This window comes from Magnusiomyces paraingens (assembly GCF_902498895.1).
Source record: "Magnusiomyces paraingens strain CBS 517.90 genome assembly, contig: contig1, whole genome shotgun sequence".
NCBI lineage: Eukaryota > Fungi > Ascomycota > Dipodascomycetes > Dipodascales > Dipodascaceae > Magnusiomyces > Magnusiomyces paraingens.
The window spans coordinates 5,174,413-5,196,565 of record NW_022474067.1 but is presented as its reverse complement, the minus strand read 5'-3'; the positions used below and the strand labels follow the sequence as shown (position 1 = coordinate 5,196,565).

The 22,153-nt window shown below is 39.2% G+C and overlaps 9 protein-coding genes across 9 annotated transcripts; 2 read left to right on the top strand and 7 right to left on the bottom strand.

The window, feature by feature from the left end:
• Positions 1-827: 827 nt before the first annotated feature.
• SAPINGB_P001582 (uncharacterized protein) lies at positions 828-1,945 on the top strand (the record flags this gene model as incomplete). Its single annotated transcript, XM_031996303.1, has 2 exons — positions 828-839; positions 929-1,945. The coding sequence occupies 2 exons, from the start codon at positions 828-830 to the stop codon at positions 1,943-1,945; spliced, it is 1,029 nt and encodes a 342-aa protein (XP_031852194.1).
• Positions 1,946-2,025: 80 nt separating this feature from the next.
• Positions 2,026-3,504, bottom strand: SAPINGB_P001581 (uncharacterized protein; the record flags this gene model as incomplete). The annotated part of the gene is made up of 1 exon (XM_031996302.1): positions 2,026-3,504. One exon carries the CDS (start codon positions 3,502-3,504, stop codon positions 2,026-2,028), a length of 1,479 nt encoding a protein of 492 aa, XP_031852193.1.
• Positions 3,505-5,178: 1,674 nt separating this feature from the next.
• Positions 5,179-5,406, bottom strand: SAPINGB_P001580 (uncharacterized protein; the record flags this gene model as incomplete). Its single annotated transcript, XM_031996301.1, has 1 exon — positions 5,179-5,406. One exon carries the CDS (start codon positions 5,404-5,406, stop codon positions 5,179-5,181), a length of 228 nt encoding a protein of 75 aa, XP_031852192.1.
• Positions 5,407-5,992: 586 nt separating this feature from the next.
• Positions 5,993-6,832, bottom strand: SAPINGB_P001579 (uncharacterized protein; the record flags this gene model as incomplete). Its single annotated transcript, XM_031996300.1, has 1 exon — positions 5,993-6,832. The coding sequence occupies one exon, from the start codon at positions 6,830-6,832 to the stop codon at positions 5,993-5,995; it is 840 nt and encodes a 279-aa protein (XP_031852191.1).
• A 262-nt stretch (positions 6,833-7,094) lies between these two features.
• On the bottom strand, positions 7,095-9,194 carry SAPINGB_P001578 (uncharacterized protein; the record flags this gene model as incomplete). Its single annotated transcript, XM_031996299.1, has 5 exons — positions 7,095-7,418; positions 8,035-8,184; positions 8,305-8,352; positions 8,438-8,927; positions 9,049-9,194. The coding sequence occupies 5 exons, from the start codon at positions 9,192-9,194 to the stop codon at positions 7,095-7,097; spliced, it is 1,158 nt and encodes a 385-aa protein (XP_031852190.1).
• A 58-nt stretch (positions 9,195-9,252) lies between these two features.
• SAPINGB_P001577 (uncharacterized protein) lies at positions 9,253-10,422 on the bottom strand (the record flags this gene model as incomplete). The annotated part of the gene is made up of 2 exons (XM_031996298.1): positions 9,253-9,409; positions 9,959-10,422. The coding sequence occupies 2 exons, from the start codon at positions 10,420-10,422 to the stop codon at positions 9,253-9,255; spliced, it is 621 nt and encodes a 206-aa protein (XP_031852189.1).
• A 196-nt stretch (positions 10,423-10,618) lies between these two features.
• SAPINGB_P001576 (uncharacterized protein) lies at positions 10,619-12,109 on the bottom strand (the record flags this gene model as incomplete). The annotated part of the gene is made up of 1 exon (XM_031996297.1): positions 10,619-12,109. The coding sequence occupies one exon, from the start codon at positions 12,107-12,109 to the stop codon at positions 10,619-10,621; it is 1,491 nt and encodes a 496-aa protein (XP_031852188.1).
• A 1,737-nt stretch (positions 12,110-13,846) lies between these two features.
• SAPINGB_P001575 (uncharacterized protein) lies at positions 13,847-17,791 on the top strand (the record flags this gene model as incomplete). The annotated part of the gene is made up of 4 exons (XM_031996296.1): positions 13,847-13,861; positions 13,933-14,008; positions 14,089-14,195; positions 14,276-17,791. The coding sequence occupies 4 exons, from the start codon at positions 13,847-13,849 to the stop codon at positions 17,789-17,791; spliced, it is 3,714 nt and encodes a 1,237-aa protein (XP_031852187.1).
• A 99-nt stretch (positions 17,792-17,890) lies between these two features.
• Positions 17,891-21,951, bottom strand: SAPINGB_P001574 (uncharacterized protein; the record flags this gene model as incomplete). The annotated part of the gene is made up of 2 exons (XM_031996295.1): positions 17,891-21,647; positions 21,719-21,951. 2 exons carry the CDS (start codon positions 21,949-21,951, stop codon positions 17,891-17,893), a joined length of 3,990 nt encoding a protein of 1,329 aa, XP_031852186.1.
• Positions 21,952-22,153: the final 202 nt, after the last annotated feature.

Below are 22,153 nucleotides of genomic sequence, written 5' to 3'. Positions count from 1 at the left end.
AAAAAATTCCCAAAAACTTACAAAAAAGATCAAAGTGTATAAATATCTCTAAATCCCCGCTCCCTTTTGGACTTTTTTTCTTCTTTTTTTCTTCATGTCGACGTACTCTATAGGATCATTTCTATAGGTCACGTCCTCATTACGCTCAGATAATGAGCCACTTTATCCAACTTGGTTGATGAGGAAGATACCTGCACACCCTAGAGTGAGAATTTTGCAAATTTTGTTTTGGATCGGTTTGGACTTGTGCCACGACCTTGACGTTTTTTTGTCTATTTTTACAAACCTGTCTGTTTACACTTGATGGTTCTTTTTTGAACAATTTTGTGAGGACGTGGTGGCGATGATCTCGACCCTTTACATGGATCTCTTCGGAGAGGTTGTATTGGGTGGGTGTGCATGGCAGTCTGACAAGTGACTATATAAAGATTGTAGTTTATTTTTTTAATTTTTTTCGTAGTTTAATTTAATTTTGATTTTTTTTTAATTGCTTGATTTGGAAATTTCGTCATTTAAAGTTGAAATTGCAGTTGAGCCGCAATTTCAGCCTTGTAAGACGTGTTATTGCTCATTTTTAAAAAATAACAAGAATATTTCCCCCACTCTGGTCGGTGCTCGGAGATGCGCGTAAGGTGGCGTGTGAAAGAGCGGCTTTCATGTGCTTTGAGCTTTTTATGTTTTTTTTTTTTAAAAAAAAATACTTTTAATTGTTTTAATTGTTTTAATTTTTTTTTTTTTTAAAAAAATAAATACTGCCCGGTACTTAACATACACTTTTGTCCACATACCAATTTGTTTGGATTCTAACTAGACACTACATATCCATCATGCACGTTTTGGTCAGTAGAAATAACAATGATCAACATCTTTGTTTCACCCTCTCTCTCTCTCTGTCTAACCTTGTCTCTATATCTTTCTCGTACAATAGATTACCAACGATGACGGTCCTCCAAGTGAAGAGGCCTCACCTTACGTTTTGTCGCTCTACCGAGCGCTCAAAAAGTATACAGACTGGGAAGTTTCTGTAGCAATTCCAAACACTCAGCGCTCGTGGATCGGCAAGGCACACATGATTGGCCAAGACGTAACCGCAAGCTACATTTACCCAAACGATCCAACCTCTTCTGATGAAGGATACTACGATTATCAAGGCCCATATGATGTGCCGCAGCAAGATAAGGCTCACAAGGATGAATGGGTGCTTCTCGACGCGACGCCGGCGTCGTGCGCAAATATTGGTATCCACCACATGTTCAACCATAAATCTCCTGTTGATCTCGTCATTTCCGGTCCAAACTTTGGTCGTAACTCAACTGCGTTGTACATTATGTCTTCAGGAACCGTGGGTGCCGCCATGGAGGCTGCTTTGTGTGGTGTCCGCGCCATTGGTATTTCATATGCTTACGAGACTAAGACTCATGACCACAATCTTATCGACACTGCTTCACGTCTTGCAGTCGAACTTGTGGAACATTTGTATACCAACTGGGACACCAAGGACGGAGTCCAGTTATACTCAGTCAACATCCCTCTTGTCGAGGGTCTCGGTGATTCTACACGCGTTTTGTATGCACACATTCTTCAAAACCAGTGGGGTCCTGTGTTTGAACCTTGGGAAGACTTTGAGCGTCGTCGTGATGCTGACCCCAAGGCTGTGGCCGAGGAGGAGGAACTGCATATCGGTGTTCCTGTGCCGAGTTTGATTGAGGACGGTGACAGCAACCAGCTCACTCACCAAACTAACGGTACAGCCAACCGCAACAAGGCCCGGCGGCAGTTCCGATGGAAGCCTGATTACCAGGCTGTCCGTGACTCTGTCAAAGGTAGTAAAGAGGGTAATGATGGATGGGCTGTCGATCAGGGTCACATTAGTGTTACCCCTCTACGTGCATGTTTCCATGTAGTCGACATTGCCGGCGACATTAAGCTTCAACATAAAAAGTAAATCAGTAAATAAAAAACTTTAGGCATTGTGTATTTCTAAAAAAAAAATAAAAAAAAATAAAAAAAAAAAAGGGGGGGGTTTTACAAATGCTGGGATAAATGATCAAACATTACTGAAATGAGATCTGGAGTTGAAAAAATGCTCATTGGAACAGAATTGCCATTAGCACGAACAGGATGTCCGTCCAAATGGTCAAGGATCCTCGAGAGAACAGAAAGCTTGAAGGCGCCCGCGTCCTCAAAGCCATGTGTTTTGGGTTTGTTTTGGTGGGCACGTGGCCGATCCTTGTCATTCAGAAGGTTATTGCTATTGCTGTTGCTGTTACCACCGCTGCCAGTTTCTGGCGAAAACGCGGGATCCAAAAAGCACAGTCTTAGTACACGACCCGTGCTGATATTGTTAAGCATTTGGTCATAAAGCTGCGGGTCTGCATCCCAAAGACGTGCAAGCTCACTGTTTGGTGGGGCTGTCAAGTGCTGCTGCTGCTGTACAAATTCAAACTTGACAAGGTGCTGCCTCAGCTTCGAGTACACGCCAATTTTGCTGCGGATAAAAGTTTCCTTCGAGATGCAAAACTGGTCATGGAAATTTGTTTCCTTACACAAGGCGGCCAGAGTGCGTGACTGGATTCCATTGCGCTTGCAAAAATTGGTCAAGTAGGAAGGTGTGATTGAAATGATGGAAGGCTTACTTGTAGAACCATCAGGGATAGCCGAATCATGCAAGTCTTTCACATCAGAGGGTTCATGCGAAGAAAACAAAATGGAGTAGCGACGCGAAGGCGAGGGAGGAAGTGCAGGGGAAGCCCTTGCAGAAGAAGCTGGGGAAAGCATTGGGACAGATGAGATTGGGGGGGAAGGTGGGGCTTGAGGAGAAGGGGGGAGAGCCACATGGTTATTTACACGTTTGACGGGCGTGGATGGGGAAGGCGTGGCAAATGGAGGAGATCGCTCACAAGAGGATGAAATGATTTGCAAGTCATCATCACCATTGTCGTCATCATCATCATCGTCATCATCTAAAACAGCTTCTTCAGCTTCTTCGACAAGTAACAAATGTTGAAAGGCATCACGGAGACGTACATAGTAACGTAAAATCTCCGAGATGAGCTGATAGGGGAAAGGCCCATTGCGATCAATCATCAAGCGCATGTGGTGTGCAATGCACAGTTCCTCGTCAAACGTCAAGTGGAGTTTTGTGGGGTCACTTGTAGTCAACAAGAAAGTTTTATACGAGTCATCCATTGAAGAGGCACGTCTTTTCCTTGTTGAAGAAGAAGAGGTAGATGATGTTGATGATTTGGTAGTTTTAGTAACACGCGTTTTGTTGGCTCTTTGGAGTTCTAGAGCAGAGCGAATACTGTTGCGACGGCTGCTGAGACGCATTGAAATGGTCTTACTACTGGTGCCAACCCTGCGCTCGGCTGAAGCGACCGAGGATCCCGAACGAACAAGCTCTAGGGCCTGTTGGACGCGGGCCTCGTGCTCATCGTAGAGACGCAGGCGGTCGGCAAGCAGGGGTTTATTAGATGATCCGGAGGAAAGTCTAAGGCGGGGCATTTTTGTTTTTGTTTTTGTTTTTGTTTTTTGGAAAGAGAATGGAAGAAAAGATATGATTTAAGAATAGATTAAGAATATACTAGAAATAGACTAGAAATAGATTAAGAAAAGGATTGATTGATTGATTGATTGATTGATGGATAAAAGGAAAATGATGGGTTTATATTAATTATGAAAAGTTTTTGGGAGAGGAGAAAAGAAAGGGGTGGCAGTGTGGCAGAAAGAAAATATAAAGGCGGAGATGACAAAAAATAAAAATAAAAAAAAAAAGACCAGCGCACCAACCGCCCAATTGGGTTTGGTAGTGGTGGTGGTAGTAGTAGTAGTAGTAGTAGTAGTTGTAAATAACAACTAAGAAGCAACTACTAGTAGCTCAACAACAACAACAACAACAACAACAACAACAATAATAAACACGCAAGTGACATATTTTGACTTTTGAATTTTTGACCTTTGACTTTTGATTTTAAGTTCAAGAACCAGTGCAAGATTAAAAGGTAATTTAAAAATAAAAAACTGAAACACAAGTGTTAATTTGCATGATGGAATAGAAAGAGTTGATGAGAGATAATGCTCAGTCTCTAATGGTAGTATTAGTACACATTGGAATTAAGATTCAAGAAGAGCCATTAAAATACATGGAATGGTCTCAGATCTCCGGCATCTTTTTAATATAAAGTCATCGTGATGTAGACAATTATTTAAGAGCTATTAAGACAATGGTTAGATTAGAAAAAAAAAATAAAAAAAAAATTTCTTTTGGAGGTTTTTCTTTTATAAATAAAAAATATTGGACTCTTTTTTTAAGCGCCTTTGACCAAAAAAATCAGATTAAAAATTGATAGAAAGGTTTTTCTCCACTGCTCATACAGATAAAGTAGGTAATAAGAAAATATATCATCATTATATTGGATTTGTTTTTTTTTTTATTTTTAATACAGAAGAAGACCCAGAAAAGGGAATAGAACTGTATATTGAATGACGGCTTGAGTGATAATTTTGTTTAAGGAAATGATAAGAGAAAAACATACTTTAAGTTTTTACAGTCCTCTTTCAGAGTACTAAAAGAAATAGAGATTAAATCATAATGATAATTAATTGAAGTTTTAAGAAGGAATTATTATCACAGATCAATAAAAGGGGAAAGTCTTTCTTTCTTTCTTTCTTTCTTTCTGCTGCTTGATGGGTAGTTTCAGTTAAAAAGATTATTATAGAAAAAAAAAATTTTTTGAAGAAATAAAAAAAAAAAAAAAAAATTTTTTTTAATTGTCTGTGATAATTTTGTCTCTGTGTGGGTTGTTGTTGACTAGGAAACTAAAAAAAAAAAAAAAAAAATCTCAACAAACCGTTAGGGCAAAGTTTTCATAAAAACCCCTGCTTACCCGGCCTTTTTTTTTTGCTAGACATACGTTAACCAAATAACTTCCATAACAAAACTTTTACACAATTGTTATAAAAAAAAAAAAAAAAACATCCTGAGCTTTCCAGTTCAAAAAAACAAACTCGATTTTCATTTTCCCCAAGTTACCCCAGATTTATATCCTCCCCCCAAAAAAAAAAAAAAAAAAAAAAACAAAATAAGACCTGCAATTCATTTTATATATATAAAAAAAAATAAAAAAATTTAAATAAAATAAATAATAATAAAATAATAATAATTAAAAAAAAAAAAAATTATTTGCCAACAAAATCAGAAACTTTGTCTTGAACAATCTTCTTTTCAGCTTCAGCCTTAATTTGGGCATTGAGTTGTTTGGCATCGACATTGCGAATTTCCGAAAACTCCTTAATGTCTGCAGCATTCTTGGGGATATGAAGACCTGGGAGCCCCTGGCTACTTTGAACTTGCTCTACTTTGGGCATAACTGTTGCCTTAAATTCTTGTTGAGCTTTGTCGGACATTTTGGATTTGGAAATGAATTGAGTAATAAAATTGAGAGATTGTGACTTTATTGGTAGTAAAAAATTGAAGTTTAATTGAAGTATAAGAAAAAAAAAATATATATATATATATAATAAGATAAATATAAATATAAATATGTAAAAAAGAAGAAGAAGAAGAAGAAGTAATAAAATAAAAATAAAAATAATAATAATAATGGCCAAATCCGAGCGTATTTATACTCGCAATATATTAATTATTTTTGTTTTTTATCTGCGCACTCCGCCTTGAAACCTCCTAAAGAAGAAACCCACAACCCTGAAATTCTGTTTTGGATTGCTGCCTTTCGTCAGTTTAAACTTTTTTTTTTTTTTTTTTTTTCCCTTCCTCTTCCCATTCCAGCTCTAACTCTCTCCTTTCAAAATGTAATTGTCGCAACACACATGGTTTTGCCTCCCACACCCACCCCCCACTCCAAGCAACTTCAAACGAGATAAAAGATATAAAAGGTTGCTACTATCTAATCTATTAAAAAAAAAAAGAGTTTATTCTAATGTCATCAACTAAAAAATAAAAAAACAATTAAAAAAAATAGAAAACAAATTCCTAGCCGCTCAATAGTACAACAAAAATTACAGTGATTGTCGTAATCAAAGCAAACATAACTGAACCTTGCACTTTCACAGTTCCACCACTCGATTCTAATGTCGCTAATGTTTCAGATTGCATCAATGTTGATGTCATTGATGAAACTTCTGCCATTATTGCAAGCTTGACCACTCCGCTTGCATGGCTTACAGGATTTGCATAGCTTGTCAAGGTATCTTGTGAGGAGACAATGTCCCCACTTGTGCTAATTGTTTTAAGAATGGTGGATGTGAGAGTACGTGTGATGGTACTCCGTTGTGATGATGAAGTAGTAATGGTGGCAACTGTAGGTTCTGTTGAAAATGGACTTGTGGTGGATTCTATTGATAAGTATGGAGAGAGCTTGAAACCCCCATCAAGTACTTGATCAAGTCCGGCTTTGACTACAATTATAGCACCAAGAGCCATTGCAACATCCAGCTCCTTTTGGGAAGTGTCAATTGAAGATACCGTAGATGTTTCAGTTTGTAGCGTTGCTGAGTTGCTGCTGCTACTTGAAGGTTCTGTTGTTGTTGTTGTCATAAAAGTCCCAGCATAGACGTTACTTTTCCCATTAACTGAACTTAGAGTTACCGTGTAGAGTTCTTGGGACGCACGGCGTTCAAGAATATGAGCATTGGGAGGCGAAGAAGAAGAAGAAGAAGGTGAGTTTATAGATGTGTCGTCGTCATGTACTTTTACAATGCGAGGCCGAGGATCAACGATTCGGTTCCCATCCAAAGTAGCATATCTGCTATCGATTTCAATCACAAGGGCATTAGCGGTGGTCACAGCAACTATCCAGAATCTCAATTGCATTGTTAATTATAACCTCCCAAAAATAAAATAAAATAAAATAAAATAAAAAAAAATAAAATAAAAAAAAATAAAAAAAATAAAATAAAATTATTCAATTATCATTTTAAAAGCACATTTTAGTTGATTATATATATTCAAATTTTAAATAAAAAAAGAAGTAAAAAAAAATAGATTTGCAACTATCCCAGTCACAAGATTCTAAATCCATCTCAGTTTCAAGTTTTTTTTTTTTTTTTTTTTTTTTTTTTTTAACTTTCTTCATTTAATTTACCAGTGATTCAATTTCTGTATCAAGTGCACAGAGAAATTCTTCCAAAGTATATCCACCTATTACATTCTTCTGTTGTTTTGTTTGACAATGACTACGTCCTTGGGCAAATGCCAAAAGTGCGAGCCGTCGCAAGTGTCGACCTCCTACACGCTTAAGTGGTACAAGAGGTTGTGACAATGTGGTGGTATTAGAACCACTACACTTTTGAGCTAGCGCGTAAATGCGTGTAGCGTAGAGGGGGGTCTGAAGAAGTGTACGATGGGCATGAGTTGTTGTGACTGTTGAAGTTTCAGAGACAGGTTCTAATGGGGCATTCTAAAGAAAAAATTGAAAAATTAAAAAAATGAAAAATGAAAAAAAAAAGTTGGCTAGATATTAGGTCTTGAAAAGAAATGATTTTTTTAAGAGTTTTGGGAGTGGTAAAGCTGTAGCATGTATTGAGTTGTTGTTGTTGTTGTTGTTATTATTATTATTGTATTTAAGGTGATTTAACAGCAGCCTTGCGTATCACTATTCCTTTTCCAAAACAAGAAACCTCCATTTGTCCGAGGACTGGCATCTCCAACGCAGACCTGATCATTCAAACACATAAATAGAAGCCACTCCAGACAGACAATTTTGTCAACAATCGAAAAAAAAAAAAAAAAAAAAAACCGTCAAATCTTTTATTTTTTTTTTCTCTCTCTCTCTCTCTCTCTCTCTCTCTCACTGCCCATGATTTCTTATTTTAAGCTTGTTTTTTTTAGTCATTTTAAAAAAATGACTGGCAAGGCTGATAATAATAATAATAATAATAATAATAATAATGATGATGATGATGGACGCTTCTATTGTTGTCTCCACAAAGGTCGTTAAGACTGGTTTATGACAGCCCCACCATACCCCTCCCTTTCTTGAAAATTTTTTTTTTTTTTTTTCATCTTAAACTCACCTCTTTGTCTTCATCTTCATCTTCATCTTCATAATCACATTCAAAATCATTTTCTGCTGGTTCTCCATTTACAACAAGCCCCGTGCGTAAAAGTTCTTCAATGGTCGATGTTAGAATTGTATAAACAGTACGAGCTGTAGGGTATGTCAACTGTATGGTGAAATCAATTCTATCTCGAAACGCCTTTTTTTTTTTTTTTTTTTTTTAACGTTAGTCTGTCTATTGAATAAAAAAAAAATTAAACAAAAATTCAATACCAGCTATACTAACCTCGTCCAGTGTTGATTCCAAATTAGAAGTACAAAAAATAAGTACGTTCTAAAGAATTCAAAAAAAAAAAAAAAAAAATGAAGAGTTAGTCACAATAATTAACCATGAACTTTTTCACCTCTGAAACTATTACAGGTAACGACTTTAGCATATCCAAATGAGTCAAAATCGTATTAACTACACGCAAATAATCCGATGGCTCTGCTCCACTGACAGCTCCTGCACGCGACATGGTCAATGATTCTACCTCGTCAATCAACACACACACAAGTCTTGCAGGGTCCCCAATCACAGCACGATGTAAACCACCCATAAGCGTGGCGACTAATTTTGCACTTTCTCCAAACCATTTGGTAAAAAGTGCTCCACAGTTAATTTCCACAAGTGCACACGAAGAGTACTGGGAACTGGATGTGGCTTTCAAATTAAACGAAAACCCATTACCACCAGCTAACCACCGCACTGCCAGCTTTTGTGCAAAGGCTTTAACTATACTTGTTTTCCCTGTGCCAGGAGGGCCTGAGAGTAGAATGAGGCCATGCCAGGAGATGATGTGTGGAGAAACATTTTTGCTAGCAAAGAGTCTAATTGTTTCTGCGTATTGCACCAGTTTTTTTTTGACACTACAATTGTCAAACACAAGTCTAACATATAGAAAGAGAGAGAGAGAGATAAAAAAAAAAGAGTAGGGGGTTTTTTTTTTAGTAATTTTTCATGTGAAGATAATGGAATGAAATGACTTACTGATCCCATAAACCATCAAGCTCGGCACATGGCAATGCTGTGACTTTGGCCGCGTTGGCCACACCTTCTTCGGCCCCACAAAGTTCATTTTCCAACATACTGCACTGGTCCACAATGGCGTCACCATTACGTGCGGCCATCACCATCACAGCCGAGCCCACTGATGAGCGGGTGCGAAGAATTGAACGTTGGCAACTACTGTTACTACTGCTGCTGCTGCTGCTGCTGCTGTTGCTGTTGCTGTTGCTGTTGCTGTTGCTGTTGCTGTTGCTGTTGCTGTTGCTGTTGCTGTTGCTGTTGCTGTTGCTGTTGTTGTTGTTGTTGTGTTCGGCCCCAACAAACTGGCGGGCCGTGGGCAGTTCTGTACTTGTCTTGTCGTCAGACATTATTATTTTTTGTTGTGACGGAGGATTGTGTCGCGCTCGCTTGTGGGGTGACTCCCGAGTGAGTCCCGCGGCGGCATTACGTCTAAAATAAAAAAAAAAAAAAAAAAAAAGGTGTTGCTACAGTTAGTCATGATAAGTTTTATATAAGAATAAAAAAAATAATAATAGAACAATTAAAAATTAAAAAAAAAAAATCAAATCAAATATTTCCACAAGCAGGAAAAGAGATTTTTGAATCAAGAAAATGAAAAAAAAAAAAATTGGGGGTTTTTCAAAAATCTCGGCTTCAAAAATGGCTCGGGTGTTTGTTTGTTTGTTTGTTAGTTTTGTGTGTACATTAACCCCGCCTTTTTTGTATGTGTGTGTGTATATGTGTTTTCTCGGCTTGGATATTTTCCTTTTCAACAATTTTCGCTTGGATATGCCTTGTAATTCCCAATGTTCATGATTTTTCACAATTTTCACCAATATTCTCAATTGTTCTCCCCTCTTTTTTTCTTTTTTTTTTCTTTCTTAAAACTTACAACGTAGAATGTGTACCAAGTGGTGGGCTGGTAGTTGCATAGCGGTAAATATGAAATATTAGCGCTACTTGATCTAGTCGCACAATCGGTGACTCTTGGATTCCGAATAACTCTTGAACAGATTTATTTCCATTTAAATCTTCTTTTGCGGTAAACGTCCGTTCATTGTCGCCATCACCATCATCATCATCATCACTTTGACCCAGGAATTCTTCCTGAAGCTCACAGATCCGAATGTGGGCCACATTAGTATCAATTGACAAGGATGATACTACTGACACTGCTGACACTGCTGACACTGCTGATACTTGTTTAGGGTTTACGTACAAAAGTTCTCCTGGAATATGCTTGATGGCATCGTAGTGGTCGTTCAGGTAGTTTGTTAATGCAATTTTGGCTTGTTCATAGGTAGTCCAAGACCCGTCATTTAACAGAGCAACTTCAAAGTGCAAATTTCGGATCATTTTTTGATTAAGAAGAAGAAGAAGGGGAATTTTTAACAATTGAAAATTAAAACCTTCATTAATTAATGAGAAAATCAACATGATTAGAAAATTAACAAAATACATTAACCACATATACTATATTTTTTTTTATAAAAAAAAAAAGATAAACAATAATAAAAAAAAACAACAAAAAACTAAATTATACACCAATTAATTAAAACTGAAGAGGAGTCGATGGGGTAGTCGACGAGGGAGCACCAAAGGGCAAAACATTCTTAGGTCTCTTGCCAACAAGAGCCAAGGGAACAATACCCGAAACGTGCATGTCAGGACCGAAAATCTCCATAGGCAGGTCAAGTTCCTCACCAGCATTCTTAATCAGACGCAGACCTTCCTGCCAGTTGGGGCCACCACGACGAATGTAAATCTTAACCTTGTGTCTGTGTAGCTGGGCCTTAAAGTCTCTAAAGGCCCGAATGATACCCTTAAAGGTGGAGCCGACTTGGGTAAAGTTGGCAATGCCACCACCAATAAACAGAATCTTGCCTTCCTTGCAAGGGTCTCCACGAGTCATGAGATCAAGAACAGTTTTGGCATATTCGTAAGTTTGGACCTCATTGGGGGCACCAGAGTACTCACCATAGTTGGCGAGTTCGTCGGCATAGCCAGCCGAGGCAATTGCATCAGCGTAGACGACAGAGGCACCACCACCGGCAACCAGGGTCCAGATGCGGCCCTTGGGGTTAAGAATGGTAAGCTTAAGAGAGGCGCCAGTTTTGGAGTCCAGCTCGGCAATGTAGGCCTCCTCTGGGGTCAGTTCACGGCCAAAGGGGGCAGGGAAAACCATTGGTGGGCCAGCATCAATGTTGACTTTACCGCTGGAGGCGGCGTCGACAAATTGGCCGAGGGCTGCAGGGGAGCGAGCGACTGCCCACTTGGGGCCACACTCAAACTCAGCAGTCTGGTCGAGCTTGCCAGCAAGATCGAGGTAGTGGACTTCGACGCCAGCCTCGGTAGGGATGACGACCAGGGGGTTAATTTCGAGATAGGTGAATTGGAGGTCGACGTAGACGGCATAGAGTCTATTGATAAAGTCGACAAGGATCTGGTGCTGGGATTCGGGGACATGTTTGAGGAGTTCGGCAATGATAGTTTGATTTGAGGGGTACTCGTTTTCAATGTCGACAGGGATCAGAAGTTTTGAGGCTTTAGAGTCAACGTCACCGACATCGACACCTCCCTCGTGGTAAAAGAGGATCCAGTCACCTTCACGGACTGAGTTGATATTGATGTAGTACTCAGTTTTTTGTTCGTGAGGGACAAAGGGTTCGACGAGGAAGGTACGGAGGACACCGTCAATGCCTTCTACGGTGATTGGTTTTGTTGCACGTTCTGCGATCCATGCTTTTGCCTCTGGCCAAGTTTTATTGAGAGCCAGGAGGCCTGACTTGCCACGACGCTTGATGAGCTGGTCGGGTTTAGCGACAAATCTAGAGTCTGGGATGAGCAGCCAAGGGTAGGTAGCTTCTACCTGGGCAAAGACGGCATCAATTGAGTCTTCATCGGGGAAGGTAAGGGAAGCAAGCTTTGGGGTTGCAGCTTGGAAGGTAGTGATAGGTTCTGCGTCGCACCAGACGGGGGATCTAGGGAGGAAGTAAGAGAGGAGGGCTTTACCGTCGGCTTCGTGTATAGATTTAGCAGACATTTGGAAAGAAGGTTTATTGTTGATATATTAATGGATATATATTTATATTATAAATAAGTGTTTTAAATTAATTAATTAATAATATAATATATAATATAATAATAATAAGATGGATGGATTAGAGAATTGGATTAGTTAAAAAGAAAGAAAGAAAGAAAGAAAAGAGAAGTTTGATGAAAATCAGGGAATAAGGCCATGTTTTTATAGCCTCGTTAATCGATAAGAGTGGAGGAAGGTGGCGGAGGAGTCCCGAGTTTTTGTAATTACATAAAAAGTTGTAACAAAAAATATAAAAATATAAAAAAATAGTTAAAATAAAATGAGGGGCAGGAGGAGGGGCTAAAAAAAAAAAAAAAAACAAAATAAATAAATAAATAAAAATAATTTTTTTTTTTTGGTGGAATTGAGAAATTCTCAACTTTGAAGTGTTGATGATGATGGTATCAATGGGCAAATTTTGATAGATTTTTTGCTGACTAGATAACTGGCTTTGAACGGAAACCAGTTGAAATCAGCAAAAGTAAAAACCTTCCGTGCAAGTCACGGCAGTTTATTTTTTATTTTTATTTCATTTATTTTCATTTATTTTTATTTATTTTTATTTATTTTTATTTATTTTTATTTATTTTATTTCATTTTGATTCATTTATTTCATATTGGTTGATTAATTGATTCATTGATTCAATCATTTAAAAATTACAAGTAAAGGGAAAATATTTCTGGCTTTGTTGGGGGGCACGGCGGGACAAAAACCGTGCCGCCTCGGATCCTAGCACGGGGGGTGTGGTTGTGGTTGGGTTTTTTTTTTTTTTTTTTTGTTTTTTTAAAAAAAAAAAAAAAAATGAAGAAGAAGAGGGGGATAAACTTTTTATATGAACTCGGGTCGACTAACCAATCTCTCAAAGTTCTTTCAAAGTTCTTTTAGAGTCTTTTAGAGTCTTTCAGAGTCTTTCAAAGTTCTTCCAAACAATAAAAAAAAACATAATTAACAAAATATAAGCGGGGACTTCGGGGGTTACAACGGGAAAACACTAACAAAAAAAAAAAAATTAAAAAGTAGACATTTGATGACTCTAAAAAAATTTAAAAAAAATAGTTATTTTAATTTTAATTTTAAATTTTAAATTTAAATTTTTTTGTTTAACAGAATTCCATTACTAGAATACAGTTAAATTTTTTTTATTAATTATTAATTAAATATTCCCCCTCCCTTTTCTCCCCCCCACTTCAATTTAATTTATTTTAATTTAATTTAAATCAATTCAACTATTTTTGTTGTTATCTTTTAAATCCTCAAGTCTTAATTCATTTTCACCCCTCACTAACAAAATTTATTTTTAAATTTATTTTTAAATTTATTTTTAAATTTATTTTTATTTTTTTTTATGCATTGGGGCTGCCCGGGATTTTTTTTTTTAATTTTTATGACGTTAAATTAAAGCACTGAAAAAAAATTGTTACAACATAAGAAAATGTAACAAATCACATATTAAATGAGGGGTCATTAAATCACATGATATGTTACAAATAAACAAATGAATATATATACATACAAGGTTAGGGTATTATATGACAAAACGCGTTTAAACGCGTCGTGTTTTGTTTTGTTTTGAAATTGAAATGGCCCATCCAGAAAAAAAAAAAAAAAATAAATAAAAACATTAATCAAAACATTAAAATATATCAAAAAACTATCTTCATCACCATCAAAGCCCTACAAAACAAGATACCGCTCAAATGCATATCAAAACGGTATGATAACTTACTCTCATATATATATATATATATATATAATCCTTAATACTAAATACTAACTTTTCCAGATTACTATCCAAGGCTTCAAATCCTACAAAAATCATACAGTAACTGATGAGTTTAGCCCACATCACAACGTCGTAGGTAAGTGCCACCATCAAATATCAAATATCAAATATCAAACATTGAAAAAAAAAATCTAACTTTGAATAAAAAAAATAAAGTCGGACGTAATGGCTCAGGCAAAAGTAACTTTTTCGCGGCAATCAGATTCGTCCTCAGTGATGCTTACACTAAACTTAGCCGTGAAGAACGCCAAAGTCTTCTTCATGTAAGTAAATATATATACAAACCACCCATCCCTTTAAATTAATACCAACTAACACAACAAAAAATAAAAATTTTCAAAAGGAAGGCTCAGGTACAGCTGTAATGAGTGCCTTTGTGGAAATCTGCTTTGACAACTCAGATAGAAGACTCCCAATCAGCTCAGATGAAGTCGTCATCAGAAGAACAATTGGCCTCAAAAAGGACGAATATTCCATCGACCACAAAAGTGCAACTAAAAATGAAGTCATGGATCTCCTTGAAAGTGGAGGCTTTTCCCGTGCAAACCCTTACTACATTGTCCCTCAAGGTCGTATCACCTCTCTCACAAATGCCAAAGATGAACAACGTCTTAATCTTCTCAAAGAAGTCGCTGGAACACAAGTTTATGACCAAAAACGTCAGGAATCCTTAAAAGTCTTAGAAGAAACTGAAGGCCAACGTAAACGAATCAATGATTCTCTTACCCTCATCCGTGAACGCTTAGCAGAACTTGAAACTGAAAAGGAAGAACTTAGAGATTACCATGAAAAGGACCGCGAAAAACGCTCTTTAGAATACATTATCCTAGACCGTGAACTTAAAGACATCACTGCAACTATTGAGCGCTTAGAAGAAGCAAGATTTAGAAGTAATGACCAAAATGTACAAAGCTTAGAAGAATTCACAGCTTATGATGAACGTATCGCAGAGCTAGAAGAATTCATCTTTAACCTCAAAAACCAAAACCAACTCCTACTATCCGAAAAAGACCAACTTACATCAGACCTCAGCGATAAAATTAAAACAAAGGCTCAGAGAGAACTTGAATACAGTCAAATCACAGAGTCTGGTGAACAATACAAAAAACAATCATCCTCTCTCCAATCTGAAATCAAATCTCTACGCAAAACAATCTCTGGGAAAACAGCCCAACTCAATCAAATCTCCCCACAATTAGAATCCCTTCTCCAACAAGAAAATGACCTCCGCCAACAAGTTCAACGCTTGGAATCAAACCAAACTTTTTTGCACTCAAAACAAGGCCGTAACCATCGCTTCACCTCTAAAAAAGAGCGTGACAATTGGCTCAATAATGAAATCCAAGGCATTGGTCAAAGTATCACCACCAGTCATGAAATCCAATCCACTTTACAAGCTGACTTGGATGAACTTGAACAGAAACTAAACGAAACACACGAAATTATCCAACAATCTCGTGATACCGTCATGCGCTCAACGGAAAGCACTCAACAAAGCGTAAAACTAATCGATGACACCGTCGCCCAGTGTGAAAAATTAAAAGACGAGCGCAAAGTTCTTTGGAGAGACATTCGCGCCCAAGAAGCTGAGGTGGAAAAACTCCAAAAAGCTTGTAACACCGCCCAGTCTAATGCCTTTAGCACTCTTTCCCATGCACAAAAGGAAGGCCTAAACGCTGTCAATAGAATTGTCAAAAAACTTAACCTAACTGGTGTTTATGGTCCTTTAGCTGAACTCATCTCAGTAACCCCCCAATTTGAAGTGGCTGCCGAAGTCACCGCTGGTAATAGTTTGTTCCATATTGTTGTGGATAATGAAGATACTGCAACTACAATTATGCAAGAGCTTTACCGTGAAAATAGTGGCCGTGCTACTTTTATGCCCCTCAACCGACTTCATCCTAAACGTATCAATTACCCAGAACATGAACATGTCTTGCCATTGATTAGCAACATTACCTATGCTGAGGAAATTGATAGTGCTGTCAGACAAGTCTTTGGCAAAACTGTTGTCACAATGAACCTTGATCTCGGTCTTCAAATCTCCCAAGGGAACGACCTTAACGCCATCACCATGAGTGGTGATCGTGTTAGTAACAAGGGTACCATTACTGGTGGATTTTATGACACTCGCAAGTCCAGACTGGCTGCATTCATTGAGTACCAGCGTATTAGGGAAGAGCTCGAAAAACAAGTCCAACACTTGAACGACCTCAAGGATCAAAATGAAACAAAAAGTCAGGAAATTAATAAAATAAATAACGACATCAACTCATACCGTGCAAGCCATCAAAAACTCATGTCGTCTCTTTCACCTCTTGACAGTCTTTTGCACTCCAAGGTTGTTGAAGAAGGACAAATTAAGGAGCTCATTTCAGAAAAGAAAAAAACCCTTCAATCTACTGCCAGCTCTATTGAAGCTCTTACAAATAATCAAGCCTCTCTCACAACTGAACTTAATTCACCCTTTAACCAGGTTCTGTCGTCAGAAGAAATCCAAACTCTTAAGAACCTTAGTTCTATTCTCCCCCCACAACAAAAGAAACTTCAAGAAATTTCCTTTGAACGTACACAAGTCGAACAATCCAAAACTGAACTGGAAATTGAAATTACCCAAAACCTTCAATCCCGATTGGACCGTCTTGTGAGTAAACTATCATCTCTTCTCAATAAGGGAGACGACTCGGCCGCTGCTGCATCTGCGTCTATTTCTGAATCTAAACGCATTTTGGAACAACTCAAAAAGGAAATCAAAGCTACAAAAACAGAACTCACTAAGCTGGCAGAAAAAACCGATGAAAATATTAAAGAAATTACTGCAAATGAAGGAGAACTACAGCAACTCAAAGATTCGAGAATCAAACTTGCACGTAGTATTGAAAACCTCAACAAACAAGCTGAAAAACATATTTCTAAACGTTCTGTTCTTGTTCAGCGCCGTGACGAGGTTGTTAGCAAAATCAGAGAATTGGGTGTTCTCCCGCCTGATGCATTCACCCGCTACGAGTCTGTGGATGCAGACACACTACTGAAAAAATTCCATCGAGTTTCCAATGACTTGAAACGGTACGGTCACGTCAACAAAAAGGCAGTGGAACAGTATAATGAATTCACTAAAAATGAGGAAGGCTTGGAGCACCGTAAAGCGGAACTGGAGCAATCACGGAAATCAATTGAAAGACTAATCAAAACACTCGATATGCGTAAAGATGAAGCTATCGACCGAACTTTTAGACAAGTATCCAAGTGCTTTTCGGAGATTTTTGAAAAATTAGTTCCTGCTGGTAAAGGTGAACTCGTCATGCACCGCAAACGCGACGCCACTAAAGGCCGTGGCCGTGGCCGTGGCCGTGGCCGCCACAGTGACGATGCCGCTAACGAAGAAGAAGAAGAAGAAGAAGAAGACGAAGAAGACGAAGACGGAGATGTGGACATGGACAATACAGCAGTGACCGACGGATCACGCATTTTCTCAATTGAGAGTTATGTTGGTATTGGTATTAGCGTTTCATTCAACAGTAAGGAAGATGACCAACAACGGATTGAGCAGCTGAGTGGTGGTCAGAAATCGTTATGTGCTCTTACTCTTATTTTTGCTATTCAAATGAGTGACCCTGCTCCCTTTTATCTTTTTGATGAAATCGATGCAAACCTCGATACACAGTACCGGACAGCCGTGGCCGCCATGATTCGTGAACAAGCCCGCTCTGCACAATTTATCTGCACAACGTTCCGTACGGAAATGATCCATGTTGCAGATCAGTTCTACGGTGTCAGTTTCCAAAACAAAATGTCGTCAATCGCATCCATTACCCAGGATGATGCCCTTACTTTTGTGGAAGGCCAGCAACGTCCTTGAATATGTAATTATCTGATTAATTAATTGATAGAATTATTGTTATTGTTATTATTAAATTTTTTTTTTCTTTATTATTCTTTATTAATTCTTTTTACAAAGTTACGAAAACAAACTCAGGAAACGTCTAGCAGCTGCTTGTTTCTTTTTCGCATAGGTCGCAGTCTTTTGAACTCCGCCAGACATGTTGGTACTCTTTGATCCAGGCACTGGCGCCATGTTTTTCCCATTCTTGGTCCCAGGCTTGGGTGCCTGTCCCCGTTGCTGGTTACCTTTTTTTGTTTTTTTCCCAGCCTCAGCCTCAGCTTCAACTTCATCTTCAGACCCGCTACTGCTTTCACTCCCACTACTACTTTCTCCGCTCTCTTCACTCTCATCATCTTCATCTTTGGGTTCAGTCGAAGCCACAGCATTGGGTTTCCGCAGGCTTGTTAGCGCAAGCTGTGCTGCCGACACTTCATGCACATTACGTGGAGCGTTTGCAGCGAGTGACGACAACGTGGTTGAAATTCCTGGCAATCTCACCTCACCCTTTTCTGGGACAGTCTCTTCAGGTTGGTTGTGGTTCGACAGAGAGCTCGACGATGATGATTTTTGCGATTGCGCAGAAGTTGGAGCGCTATTCTCATCCTCGCTGCTGCTGCTGCTAGAAGAAGAACTGCTACTGTCATCATCAACATCCATGGGGTCACCGGCATCAATAAGCTGAGTCGATGGCAGAGGCAAGCTTTCGTCCTCGCTCTCAGAGTCACTACTATCGTCACTACTTTCGTCGTCCGTAGAATCAGTACCTTCATCGTCTCCGTTTGTCTCTTCTTCTGAGCTCTTGGTTTCTATATCCTTAGCATCTGGCATTTCAACATCTTCTGAGGTCTCTAAAGGAGTTTTGTGAGGAGTATTAACAGGAAGCTTCTCAATAGAAACAACCTCAATGTCGCTGTCTGCAGCTTCGGAAACTGCCCGCTTGTTTAACTTGGCAATCAGGTCCTTGGGCTCATGGGAAACAAGACTTTTGGCTGACTCTTTGGACTCTGTTTTCTTAGGCTCAACTGCATTTTTTTCAAAAGCTTTCAAAGATGGTAGTCTAATGGCCATTCCTGTGACAGAGGGATCAATTACTCCCGATTCCTTTGGTGTAAGGTCTGGAATCTTTCCTCCAATAAGCAACTTGGAAGACTTGGCTTTGGTACTTCCATTAGCATGCCCAGTTTTCTTGCTGCTAAAAATTGTGTCGTCATCGTTACTGTCATCCGTGGCATCAATATCTGAATGCTTCTTTAATGCCCGTTCCTTTGTCTTTTTTTCTTCTGCAAGACGCATCTTTTCGTGGATTTCCTTTAACACTTCGGCCTTATGAGTCTGCCCAAACAAGTTAGGGATCTTGGGCTTTTCAAATAACTTTGCTCGGCGCAGTGCTTCCTTCTCATCCACCGTCAACTCACTGTCTTTTACAGACTTGGGTGATCCTTTCCCAGAAAGATGATTGTTTGCAGCAGGGTTGGTAGTTGCTGGTTTAGTTGAAGATCCTGAAGGTTTGGGAGGTGCCGAAGGTGTACTAGTAGGTGTAATTTCAGATTCTCCCTGAGAAGCTTCCAAAGCAAGAATTTGAGAGCTAGTAATGGGAGCTTCTGTGGCTTTAAGAGTTTCAGAAGATCCAGCAGTTTTGGCTTCAGCAGCCTTGATCTCAGCAGCCTTGATCTCAGCAGCCTTGATCTCAGCAGCCTTGGCTTCGGCAGCTGCTTGCTTAGCTACCTGTGCTTTTGTGAGCTTTTTAGGCTTAGCAATGGGTTCAACTGGTTTTTCCTTTACAGCCTCGGGTAAATTTGCAGAGGCATTAGATTCGGCCTTAGCCTCAGCAGCTTGTTTAGCGGCTTGTGCTTTGGTGAGCTTTTTTGGTTTAGCAGGTTCAGCAGGTTTAGCAGGTTCAGCAGGTTTTGCTTGGGAATTCTCAGGGACCTTTTCAGAAGTGGTAGCGGTTGTAGAAGTAGAAGTAGAAGCAGTCGCTGTAACTTTTGCTTCAGAAGCTGCCAATTTTGCAGCCTGAGCCTTGGTAAGTTTCTTAGGCTTTGTAGAAGGTTCCGTGGACTGCTTATTTTGAGAACTTGCGGAAGTATTTTCCTCAGCTGCTTTTTCAGTAATAACTTTCTCAGCAGCAGTTTTCGCTTCAGCAGCAGTTTTCGCTTCAGCAGCAGCTAATTTTGCAGCTTGAGCCTTGGTAAGTTTCTTGGGCTTTGCAACGGACTCAGCGGGCTGCTTATCTTGGGAACTTTTAGGTGTGTTAGTTTCAGCAGCAGTTTTCTCAGTAGCAGTTTTCTCAGTAGCAGTTTTCTCAGCAGCAGTTTTCTCAGCAGCAGTTTTCTCAGCAGCAGTTTTCTCAGCAGCAGTTTTCTCAGCAGCAGTTTTCTCAGTAGCAGTTTTATCCCATACAGCTTTTTCCGCCGCAGCTAATTTCGCAGCTTGGGCCTTAGTTAGTTTCTTGGGCTTAGCAGCAACAGATTCCGTAGCATTATCTTGAGAACCTTCCTGTTTCTTTTCCAAAGCTGCTAATTTTGCAGTCTGTGCTTTAGTAGGCTTCTTAGGTACAGGCTTTTCAGAAGGCTTTTCAGAAGGCTTTTCAGTAACCTGTTGGACAGGCTTTTCGGCAGGCTCCTCGACAGGTTTTTTAGTAGACTTCTCGACAGGTTTTTCAATAGACTTTTCGATAGGCTTTTCAGTGGATTTTTCAGCAGGCTTTTTATTAGATCCCTTAGTAATCACCTCAGTAGAAGGACCAGCATGACTTTTAGATGATTCTTCGCCTTTATCGGTCTTTTCAGTGGTGGCATTTTCGGCAGAAGCCTTTTCGGTAGCAGCTAGCTTTGCAGCTTGAGCTTTGGTGAGTTTTTTAGGTTTGGGCTCCGCAACCTTTTCTAGCGGGGTTTCAGAATTAAGCTCCACTGTCTTTTCCAAAGTTTTCTTTTCAGCCGCAGCCAACTTTACGGCTTGAGCCTTTGTAAGTTTCTTTGACTTAGGCTCTACAACCTTTCCCTGTGAACTCTCAACTACACTATCTGAAGAAGCTTTTGGAGTAGTATCCACCTTCTGGCCAGGTTTCTCTGCCTGAGCTTTTGCAGATTTTTTAGGGGTCTGCTTCAGAGAATGATCTTTTTCTATTTGTTTTGTGTTTGTGGTACCCCCCTTTTCTAATTCAGAATGAACCTTTCCATTATTAGCGCTTATTGCTTTAGAAGTCGTTGGACTTGAAATTTCAGTAGGTTTGGTTGTTGTCTTCTTTGCAGATGTGCTCTTTGGATTGGCTACCGGCGAAGGATGAGGAGTAGACTGTAGTAAAGGTTGCGGTGGTGGAGGCGGAGAAAATCGGACAGTGCCATCAAAAGCCTTTGAGATATCTTGCAAACTGGTATTATGGGCTTCATGTCCGCCTGGAGAAGACTTGTGTGGATCAGGAATCTTTTTTTCTGCTGAAGATGGGGGAGGAAGCGAAATGACACTGGAGTTACCAATGTCTTCATCTTCGTGAGCAGCTTTTGAACGGCGCTTGCGGACGCTCACATTTTCATGGGGCTTGAAGCTTTGCCCCAAAACAGACTCATCGCGAGCAACTAAGGTACTAGTATTCAGCCAAATGGAACTGCGACGAGCACGTTTATTTGCATGCCCGTTTTCAATGGCTCCAAAGGAAACGTTTGAAGGTTGGGCTCTTTTCCGGGGATTGGATTGTTGAACATGTTCTGTAGAGTGAGGAGGTCCAGATAAAACAGCAACCACAACATCACCATTATTAAATGCTTCACTGGCGACATAATCTGGATCCAAGTCGCAGTTGAAGCTATCTTGAAGTTTTTCAATTTCAACGTCACTAAAATTAAGACGCGTTAATGAAACTCATTGGTTTAAAAAAATTTTTTTTTTCATTCCACTAAAACTTACCCATCATTAGGATATAGTCGAATGTATTGGTCCACGATTCCAGAACATACTTGCTGGAGCGAAGCTGATGGGTTTGTGACGTGAAGAAACCGCTTGTATTCGCGTAAGTCAGTGTCTGAAAAGATATCGGGTATGCCAGCTGGTTTTTTAAGAGAGCGCGATGCATTGGAGGTCCCCGAGTCTCCGAGTACCTCGCCAGGGTACGCCATAATGACGCGTAGTCTAAAAGACATGTCTAGCTAGAATAACGCGTGGTTAAAGATTGATGGTCTTTTATGAATATGAAGATAAGGTCGGTAATTTTGGAACTTTGGCGGAGACCAAAATTATTTTTTTTGAAAAAATGTTGGTTGCAAGTTTTTTTTTTTTTGTTTTAAAAAAAAAAAAAAAAAGTCTTCACTTGAAAACTTTCAAAAGTCACGTGAATTCTCAAAT